The sequence below is a fragment of the Aythya fuligula genome, chromosome 12 (assembly GCF_009819795.1).
Source record: "Aythya fuligula isolate bAytFul2 chromosome 12, bAytFul2.pri, whole genome shotgun sequence".
Lineage (NCBI taxonomy): Eukaryota > Metazoa > Chordata > Aves > Anseriformes > Anatidae > Aythya > Aythya fuligula.
The window spans coordinates 11,762,925-11,773,859 of NC_045570.1; the positions used below are offsets into that span (position 1 = coordinate 11,762,925).

At 54.9% G+C, this 10,935-nt stretch overlaps 1 protein-coding gene across 1 annotated transcript in view; it reads right to left on the minus strand.

Moving 5' to 3' along the window:
- Positions 1–9,194, minus strand: part of WTIP (WT1 interacting protein) — a 78,017-nt gene extending 68,823 nt beyond the window's left edge. The window contains exon 1 of the mRNA XM_032195661.1: positions 7,565–9,194. Within this exon, the coding sequence (XP_032051552.1) occupies positions 7,565–9,044 (1,480 nt within the window). The 5' untranslated portion in view covers positions 9,045–9,194. The remainder of the gene's footprint in view (positions 1–7,564) is intronic.
- Between the last annotated feature and the right edge of the window lie 1,741 nt (positions 9,195–10,935).

The following is a 10,935-nucleotide window of genomic DNA, read 5'->3' on the forward strand; positions in this document are numbered from 1 at the left end:
GCTGCCAGTTTGCCCCCTTCTCAGGGTAGAGAGGGTCAGGGCTCAGAGCCACCCCAAGCAAGACAGCAGCTAACCCGCACTTGTCAGACACGTGCACCACTGCAGCCCGACCTAAAGCTTTAAACACAACCATCTACAAGCTTTTGTGCAAAATCAGCTGAGGGGAACTCTTCCAGGATCTCAAATTTGGAAATAGGTGTCACTAGCAATAAATCCCTGCCCCATTTGAGCCTCGCAATGAAAGCCCCTACATGTTTTATATGCACAGTAGTTCTCAGCTGAGCATTAAATGAGTGTTTGGGCTCTGCTGTGCTGTTGTGCTTTTCTTTCCCCTTAATGAGTCATAGGCCTTTTCTTAAAAGTTTGCTGGAATACATAAACGTGACATTGGAGATTTAGTAAAACCACTCCAAGAAGCAAGGAATGAAGTTTCAGATGATGTGAAACTCTCCAGCTGGAAGAGATACACAACACTTGGCCGTTTTGCTGCGCTCCTCTGTCTCACTGCACAGCAACAAGGCCACACTGATAGGAAGTTAAACAAACACAGTGAGGTTAATAGGAAGAGATAACACACACCACACCAGAAATATCCACTCTGATGTAGCAAGTGGGACAAAATCCACACCCAGAGATGAGATCCACACAGGCAAAGTGAAAAATCACATAAAAATCCAACTCAAACCAGATGTTTATTGAATGATTATTAGCACGGCTGCTAATTTTAAGAACTAAAGGCTGGTCCTGCCCCCAGATAAGCCAACTGGAATCCTACCGCCAGCCTTGGGAACCATAACACCCCTGGAACAATCTCTGAGGAACAATCCCAGCCCCAGGTACCACTGTTCTGTCAGCACTCAAACCTTGCAGGCTGTTGAACACAGCCCTCCAATATGTGCGTTTTTAAGCTCATACTACAGCTTGCTGACACCACGCGCATTCCTGTATTTCTTTCCTTTCTGCTGCTGCAGTTGTGCTTTATGTCACACATTCCCACCCCTGCCAGAGAAGAGGCACTTTGTGCGGGATGAGCATAAATCAAGCACCACATTGTGCTCCCAGCGACGCCCAGTTTCTCCAGCCACAAATTAAGAAGTGATTTTGGACACAGCTAATGCTGACAGCAGAAGTGCTCCACCTTGGCACGCCACAAGACAAGACGTGTACCTCAAGGCACTGCAGGAGCGGCTGCACCCCCTCTCCAGCCAGCAGCACAGGGGATGCATGGAACAGGGTCTCACGGGATGCCAGCACCTTCACCCTGGTACAAACAACTGCCCCAGCGCCCGGCTGGCAGCCAGCCCTCCCCTCACAGCACCGAAGGACACAGTGGATTGCACCCTCGGCAAGTGCCTGAGCTCAGTCCAAAACAAAAGAGATGTCCCCAGCGCTGCAGGGCTCTGTGCCCTGCCAAGGAAAACCCCAGACCACTACTCTGCCAGGACACCACAGTGCACTGCCCTGTGGTAGCTGGGATAGGCAAGAGGCCAAGCCCCCTTCCATTTTTGCAAATATTTCTTGGTTTTAGTAAAACTCAACTTTCTGGATTAGTGCTGCTGATTTATTTTCTTTCCATTGCTGAACCACCCTTTAAACCATCTGAAAAATGACTTTGCCAGGATTTTTGGTTTTAATCGCTTGAGCATTTGGAAAACTCACTTGCTTTGAAGGCCTTCTAAACATCCAACATGGCTGCAACAGAGGCATCTACGTCCTAGTTCATTAACTATGGATACTAACGATGCCCGAAGGATGCCCAAGATAACAGACTGGTATCTCTGCTGCTGCCACCATGAAGCAGGAGCACGCAAGCACAACAGACATCCTCAACACCCACTTCAGAGTTACCTCTTCAGTGGAAGATTTCTCTCTGGGTGTATCACTTTGACATTTAAAAGCATCAGCTTCACCTTACTGCAGCCACTTTGACAGCTACCTGTTACTCCAAATTAGGGCCATTTTCCTACTCTCCAAAATACAATTTGATGGATTCTGTGGCTGCTCCTGATTCACCCACCATGGTGTACAAATCTCCAGCGCATGATCTGACACCAAACGGGGATGCCCACACATACAATCCTTTGTGGAGGGTCAGGTACAGAGGCTAAGTAAACAACTGCTAATACCAGCCAGGATTATTTTGACTTGGGATCCTGCTTAGGATGTTTCCTTAACCCCTCTAAGAAGGCACACCTGACCATTTTTAGGGGCAGAACACAACACGGGATGAGAAGGGTGTTAAAAGCCTGTTGTTACTTCTGGAAATTTGAGTGCCTCTTACTTGAGGAATGCAATAGGAACACTGGAGCTTGTGATAGAGCCCTAAAACCAGGCAGATCTAACAACTTGCTCGCTGCTTTGCACAGCAGCCCCAAGGCTCTACAGTCACCAGCAGGGCAGCGGGCTCCAAACCAAAGCAAACTGCAACATGGGCTCCGCTCAGCTCTTACCTTTCTATATCCTCCATCTCCTTTCTGCAAGGCTATTGACTTTGCAACATGGGAGAAGTTTCTTTTTGCACGCATTTCAAACCTAAACAATCTCCTTTCCTTCAGATCCAGAAGACCAAGTGGATCACCCTGTGGTTTAAAACCAACCAGCTGTGATGTCCAGAGAGGTACACGAACACATTTCCTAAAGCATATGGTGACCACTAAACCAGGGCCTACCACACCATGGCAGCATATACACCTGCACCAATGCTGCACGGCACATCCAAACCTCTCTAATGCTGAACTTATCTGTGGCAGCCCTAACAGAAGACATGGCAGTTATTGCACAACACCATCATCCCCTGCACCCAGTGCATCTCTAACACTGACTAAACCGAAGATGAAAAGCACAAACAACAAAAACAAGAAAAAAACAGTTAAACAACCCCTCCTATTCAGAGTCAAGTTTTCTGCTATTGAAGGTAAGGAAGCACCGCCCCAGTCCACAGTGCATGCTTCTGTGCAAGTTATAGACACTCAACCTGCCACATATGGTTATTGGTACCCATATTACAGACATTTAGTACATAAAACTGTACTGCCTGATGCCTTGGTGCAAGACCAGTGACAGGAAGAGAACTCCTGGCAGCTTTGAGTCTCCAGGAAAAAGGACAAAGCTCACTGTGACAGGCTCGGTTGTTTCTCACTGTGGACTAACAAGCAGGGTATGAACTCGCTGTATTCTGTCTACCAGATGTGAAACAAGGGGTGAGGTGGCAGTGAAGGGGTGGGAAGCACCTGATGTGTAGCAGAGGTTGGGGAAGGCACCTTCACAACGGGCACTGCGCAGGGGTGCAAACACCGCTCGTCTCCCCAGACTGCACAGACAGAAGACAACTCACTGACCCCACACCTACGTAGTTTCACTGCACTTTTTCATCTTGTTTTTAGTCCAAGATAGTGAGACAATTACTAAATCAATTCTCGCATGGGATCCCACCACCCTGACCAGGATAGGCAGACAGCCCTCGTTAGGCAATGGCTGCAGCACAGCAGGGGCTGCCAGGAACACACAGCTGCTGCCCGTGCCCCGCTGCAGGCTCTCCTTCCATTTCTGACAACACCAGCAGAGCCACAGGACAGAGATCTTGTCTGAAACCAACATCCCAGCCAGCGTGACATTTCCCTGCCCGGCAGATGACAAGTCACAGGTTTACAGTCAGTCCCAAAAGGACAGCTCTGACTTGGACGGGTACACCAAAACTTTCTTTTTCAGCACCTAGACATCAGCCCAAAGGTTTCTGCAAAGTAAATAGAATTTAAGCCAGCGCCTGAGCTGCTGACGTTCCAACACCCACGAACGTCCTGTTGACACCTCAGAATGCACATTCAATTTTAAACATCCCCAAAACACAGCTTTGGCAGTTTACCTCATTGCATACAAAGCCCATCTGAGAACAGTTATGGAACTGAGTGAAATTACTTTTTTATTGCTTCTGTTCTTAGCGTCTGCCAGTAAACTGAGCACGCTTACTGAACCGTCAGTACCTCGGGAGGGAACGGACAGGGGCCTCAGGGGGTTTAGGATAAAGCAGTTTGGGAAGAGGTAGCTGTACCTGCTCCCCCTGCAACATGAGCACAAAAGCTCAGTTCTACCCACCTGTGGGACGCTGCCAAAGGAACAGCCTCAGCCTTCCTGTGCCCTTTGTCTGCACCCTTGGGTCAGCCCCGGCCATCTCATTCACCCCATCACAGGGGTGAATCCGGAGCAGCTCACAGATCCAGCCCAAAGCAACCCTTCCTATCTCCTTCCTTTTTTGCAGGCTTGCTTTTCTCTGAGCTCAGTGAGCACATGTGGCTGCAACATGCTGGTGGGAGCACTTGGAAGTGGCAGGGTGCTACTTCTCAGCTGTGCAACTGGGAGCAGGGCAGGCGCAAGGCACTTCTTGCAGCATTGCTGCTTTTGGTCAGACTAAACCAATTGTGTAATGACATCTTCCTTCTCTCTACAAACGCACTGAAGCCTGCTGGAAGGAAGAGTGGGATGGAGAAGGTGAGGCAGCAAAGCTCCCTGCACAGCACTGCTCAGAGCCAGCTGCTAGCCCCCAGATCTGCTGGGACATGCCATCCAGTTCCTCTCCAATGCTCACACGCTGTACGTGCCCTGATCACAGGAGGACACTTCAGCAGGTCCCCAAAGGCAAAGCCAGTCCCACAGGGGTGCTCTGTCTGGGCAGTGTTACTGAAGGACACTGGTTCTTGTCCCTTCTCTCTGGGTCCTTCTACTAACGCTCCTGTGTTCTGACTTGGGGCAGACACCTGATCTCCAGCCACCTTGCACATCTCATTCCAGAGGAGGAAAGGGCAAGCGCAACGGCAGCAACAGCAGCTTCATCGTGTATTTATCTGCCCCAGAATACAGTCTGCTTCTGAAAGGGAGCAGTGCGGTTTGGGAGAGCCGCCAGGACTGCCAGCACAAGCATGGTGAGGGGAACACCCAGACTGACCCACAAACAGAACGAACGCAGGGTACAGTTATTCTTCCTCCAAACAGGACTGGTTAGTCACTTGACCTCAGATTTAAAATAACTCACTGTCCAAATTTTGGAAGTTGTATTTGGACACAAGACAGAACACAGTGGTCTGCAGACAGCACCGTGTGGAGTAGCCCTCGCTCTGAATGGACAAAGTAAGAATCACTGTATTCTTTCCCGGGGGCAGGGGGGTGCAGAGAACACAGTAAAATTACATCAGTGTCACCACATGAGCATTTATTCACCAGGCAATTGAGCTCATCTAATTAAGGAGCATTAAACCATCTGCTCTGTTGACTATTGGCTTAACATTTCTGTTCTCCATGGGCACCACAGGGCACTGCAATTGCCTTCAAAGCATGTCAGACACAAGTATGTGTGATGCTAGAACTTAATGCATTTCTGCTTGCTTCTTTTTACTAACATCAAGAACTTCTCAGAAAAGTCAACCTAAATAACCTGCTCCTGTACCTGTCAATAAGCAGACTTCTCCTCATGCTGGTCTTTCTCCTTGTCTCTGTCCCATCAGCCTGCAGTTGTACCAGACCAAGCCCCACAAGCTCATTCAGCCAAAGCTCAGCATTCACTTCTATGGGTGATCTGCACCAGAAATGCAGGATCGAGCCCACCAGAATTCACTAAAACTCTGACAACTTAGACAAGTCAGCCCTCTCTTACAGCACCCCAGTTTTCTGGATTTCATCTACTTCTAGGGTGCAAGCTGTGGCAACTTTCTGCTGCTACAACAAATACCTACGGGGCAGCTGGTACGCGTGTTCCCAGACAGAAAGGCACAAGCTTGCTGCCGACCCGACACAGGACACATCTGCCGAGGCTTAGGGCATGCTGCAACATGTTGTGGGAGAATATACATGCAAGTAGTGACACTCACAACAGGTAAGTCCTTATAAATAAGTAAAACCCACCCACACCACAGATTCCTGAGGCTGCTCCTGGAGCCCCTGATCACACCCAGCTTCCCTAGCCACTGGAAAAACCTTGCAGAGGGTCAGGACAACCATAAGATATGTTTCTTACTCAAAATGCCTTTTAGTTCTGTCCCTCACTGCACACCACTGATATTTTGAAGTTAACATTTCTTGGTGTTAGCACATTAATTAATCCCCCTCTACCCCCATGCAGCTTCTGCACATACTCATGAGTGACCCGTTATTGACCTCACTATTATTGACCCCAGCTGGTGACGGGCCTGCCAGCACCTGAAGCCCCTCACCAGGTGCAGCAAACCACCAGCTTTCTTCTTCAGCCCCGCACAGGATGGATGGAGGCACAACAAGGCTGCTGCAGTAAGCTGGCACTGTATTCAGCCTCCTTTGTCCAGGCACAAGAGCTTGTAAAAACAATACCACCGCAGTTCACAGAAAGGCTTTCCTAGTAGGAGAGGGCACCGCTCGCTCAGCTACCTCAAGCGATCTCCCCAGGTCCGTCTCACTACAAGCACACAAAGCCCTGCAACTCCTCCCTCCCGCACAGAGCACACTCATGCTACACCAAAAGCTACCTGGAAATTCAGTGTTTAAATCATGGACTGAGGTAACACGTGTGTCCATCTCACACAACACTTGTGTCACCCACGGATCACACTTTCAGCACCCAGCCAGCACACAAAGGCTGAGGTACCTGGCCCCTCAGAGGCAGGGGACTCGGCAGCTCCCACACCCCAGGCCACTGCTGGGTGCTGACTGACCCCAAGTCCCCCACCTCCCCTGGCCTTGCTCTCCCTCCTCTGACAGTAGCTACCCCCCCACAGAGCCCTCAGCTCCAGTTCACCCAGTACCCTGTTTGCACCCAGTATAAAATATAAGACACAGGAACTTGACATGACTACAAAGCACCTTCACGTGTTTCAAGAAGTTGCTTTTGTTCTATAAAAAAGCACTGAAGATACTTAGATTACTACCACAAAGTTGACACAACCTCACCAAGGACAGACAGGTCTCCTCTCCCCCAACCTCCCCTCACGTGCCAGGGATGACACCAGCCCCTACCAGACTCATGCGCAGCACAGACCTGCAAGGCCTCACAGGGTGGAAACAATGCTGGGGATCCCACAAGCACTCCAGACTAGGATAACGTAAGTGAATGTGGCACTAAAACTGCTTCACCAGCCAGGCTCATCCTCTTTAACAATTTAAACACTGCAGATGGCCTGAAAGTATGATCACAAATATCACAGCCTCAGGGAGGCTGAACTTTATCGGTGAAAGCAAATGAGCAAGTCAGCACAAACCCCAACAGCTGCTGTAACACTTAAGACAAGTCTCATGGCCACATTTGGAAGGGGAAGAGTCACAAAGCCTAGCAAACCGTGCAAGAAATAGAAGATTAAATGCCAGGGATGAGGCAAGGTGCAAACGCTTCTGACACCAGTTAGAAAGACAGTATCTGTGGTAAAACAGCTTTGTCTTGCAATGACCAGAGACTTCAGTGGGTAACTGGCCCAGAGCAGTTCTGGGTATCACACACCTTCCCCAGAGCTAAAACCGCCCGGCTCCAGGCAGGCCCCAGACACCATCACCATCTAGCCACTCGCCCCCTCCAGGCCCTACACCCTGCCTCCCCGAGCGGGTCACTCACCGAAGTACTCCTTCTTCATGTGCATCTCCAGCTCCTTCTCCAGCTCCAGCGTCAGCGCCTCCAGCCTCCTCTCCGCCTGGCTGGGGCCGCTGTCCCGGCTCGGCGTCACCTGGTAGGGGAGCTTGAACTTGGGGGCCGAGGCCGAGCCTTTGCCGGGGCTGTAGGCGTAGGGGGCCGCGGCGTCGGGGCCGGCCCCGCCGGCCGGGTGCTGCGGGTCGTGGCGCGGCGGGGACTGGGCGTGGATCTTGTGGTAGCCGTCGGGCAGCTCGGGCACCGCGCAGTCCTCCTGCAGGCCGGGCCCCAGCAGCGAGGAGCGGGGTGAGGGCAGCTGCAGCTCGGGGTAGGCGCTCATGGAGCCGCGGGAGCTCCGCGAGCTCTGGCTGGAGATGCTGGAGCGGGGGCTGACCACGGCAGCGCCCTGCACGCCGCGGCCCTCGGGGGGCCCGCAGAGGCTGGAGCGGGGGCTGGCCACGGCCAGGCCGGCGGCGGCCGCCCCGTCCAGCTCGGCGCCGCCCGGCGGGCCGTACCTGGAGTCCGAGTAGCTGGAGCGGGGGCTGGTGGGGCACGAGTACTGGCTGGCGGTGCTGGAGCGGGGGCTGGCGTGGCGCTGGTCGTAGCCCATGCTGATGCCGCTGGTGCGGTTGCTGCTGGGCTTGCTGCCGCCGCCGCCGTCGTAGCTGGTGAGGCTGGCGCGGGGGCTGGAGTGCTTGCTGGTGTCGCTGGCCGTGCTGGCGTAGCTGGAGCGGGGGCTGAGCGCCGCGCCGTCGTACTGCACCAGGCTGCCGCGGGGGCTGCCGTACTTGTCCTGCCCGGGCACCACCAGGCTGGAGCGGGGGCTGGAGAACTTCTCGTAGGGCAGCGAGCACCCCGCGCCGCCCAGGCTGGAGCGGGGGCTGGAGAACTTGCCGTGCTCGGCGCCGGGGCCCGGCGAGGCGGCGGCGGGAGCCAGGCTGGCCCGGGGGCTGGCGGCTCCGTACTTGCCGTCGGGGCCCCCGGCCGCCCTCCCGCCGCCCTTGGCCACGTAGCCGCCGTCGTAGGCGCCGGCGTAGCGGTAGCCCTCGGCCGAGTAGCGCTTGCCCTTGTCGGGGAAGCCGCTGTAGCAGGGCAGCGCCACCTCGGAGCGGGTGCACAGCCCCTCCTCGCAGCACGGCGGCCCGGCGGCCGGTGGCGGCGGCTCGGCGCGGCCGTTGGCGGCGCGGAGCGGGGCGGCGGGCGGGTAGGCTTTGCCGCAGGGGGCGGCGGGGAAGGGGAAGGCTTCGGCGGGCGGCGGCGGCGCGGCGGTGCCGTTCATCTTGCGGCCCCGCTGCTCCGCCGGCATGTGGGCGGCCAGCACCCGCTTGGTCTCCTCCAGGTCCGGGGGGAGCGGCGGGTCCCGGCGGCCGCCCCGGCCGTACGGTGCCTCCGGGCAGGGCTCGTAGAGGGACAGGTCCTCCAGGAGCTTGGTGGCCTTCAGTGCCATGTCCTCCTCGTACTTCTCCATGCTCGGCCGGAGCCCGGCGAAACTCTCTGCGAAGGCGCAGTCCGGAGCAGAAAAGATTAAAAAATAAATAAAACAGCAAAAAAAATCAAAATAAAAACCCGCCCCCAAAAGCAAGCTCCTCGGCGGGGCACAGCCGGCGGGACGCGGCTCCTTCCCCGGCGGGCGGCCCGGGCTGCGAGCAGGCTGCGCGGCGATCACCTCAGCGGCATCCCGGCTCCGTGCGGCTCGGTGCGGCCGGGCTGCCCGGCGGCGGGCGGCGAGCGGAGGCGAGGAGCCCCTGTGTCACTTTCCAGCCTTAAATAAGTTGCTGGGTCCAGTCAATGGCGCGCTGCGCGGAGGAATTTGCGCTCGGCGGCTCCCTGCCCCCGCCGCCCCCGGCCGGCCGCCCCGCGGCGGGGCCGCGGCTCCGGCCCGCACCCCCGGGCGGGGGCGAAGGCGGCGGCCGGTCCGTGAGGGGCTTGGCGGGGCGGCCGGCGGGGCGCGGGGCGCGGCGAGGCAGGGACTCCTTTGTGTGGGGCAGGAATGCGAGGAAGGAGACTGGGCGCTGCGTCCCGCTGGAATGTAGTTAATGCCGGAGCCAAACAATGATTTGCACCGAGTCAGGCGGGGAGAGGGCGGCCGCGGCGGCGGGGCCGGCGGCTTCCCCTCAGCGCGGCCCGCTCCCGAGCGCCGCTGCCCGGGGCTGTCACCGCCACCGGGCTCGGCCGGGGGCTGAGGGGAGTCCCCGGCGCTGAGGGGGGGTCGCGGTGCCGGGCGGGGGCGGCCGCGGCCCCGTTTCCCGCTCTCGGCCCTGACTGGAACTTTCGGCCGGGGCGCGCCCCCCGCGGGCAGGGGCTGAGGCGCGGCCGCTGCGAGCGGCTCCCACCTGTGCCGGAGCCCCGGCACCTGAGGGCTACTTGCACTCCCTGTGGCTTCGTTTTTAAATAAATAAATAAATAAAAGCACTACCGAGACGCGATGAACGCTCCGTGGCCCAAAGCAATCTGTGAATTGACATGAGCTTGAAAAAAGCGTGCTGCTGTTTGTGCTACTTCGCGAAAGTTTATCTGTTGATCCTGTAACAAACACGGCGCTGCTTGGCATTTACGTTTGTACACACGCAGCAGTCTGTCAGAAAACACCACCAAACGGACTGCTGAGCTGAGACCTCCGATGTGAAACGGTAGCCTACAGTTTTTTTTTTGTTTTTTTTTTTTTATAAGTACAACTCCCTGACAAGCATCAGTGCTGATCTCAGAAACACTGGTGCAGCCCAAGCAATAGGTACCTGAGTGGTGTCGATGCAACGAGAGAAATATATTGCAAGTTTGTGCTGCAGGTGCTCTGCTCCTGCCAAGAACATTTTATCCTGTTATCATACCTAATTAAACATTAAAAGCAACTGTGTACTCGAAAATGTCCCCAGCTGTGGAGGGCAATTGATTGGCAATCTGTTTGTTTGCATGTGCAGGATGGTAGGCAAAAAAAATATATATATAAAAAAATCTAGCAAACCATCTAAATGTGCAAAACCAGCCCTGAAAAGCAAACCTGCTAAACATGGAAGAGGCTGTTCGCTCTTGATGTGAACATATGTGTACAGATGCAACCCCTCTTGGGAGTCAACAACTTTTCTGCTACGTTTTCCCATCTCCAGCAGTCTCATTACACTTTCTGCTGGTGTCACCACGTGCTTCCAGAGGTTACTTCCTAGAAGGTACGTCTTACCTCTGTTTTGCAGGTGTGTGACAGCTGAAAGCACCTCTTGCTGTAGCACATCCTGGCACGTACTGCTGCGGTTCCAAACAGCACAGCGTGGGCCCTGGGCGATGGCAGCAGAAGCCTCCTGGTGAAGGTGTCATGGCGCTGACCTGGATCACAGCAGCATTTCAATTCCCTGCCCCGTTCAAGC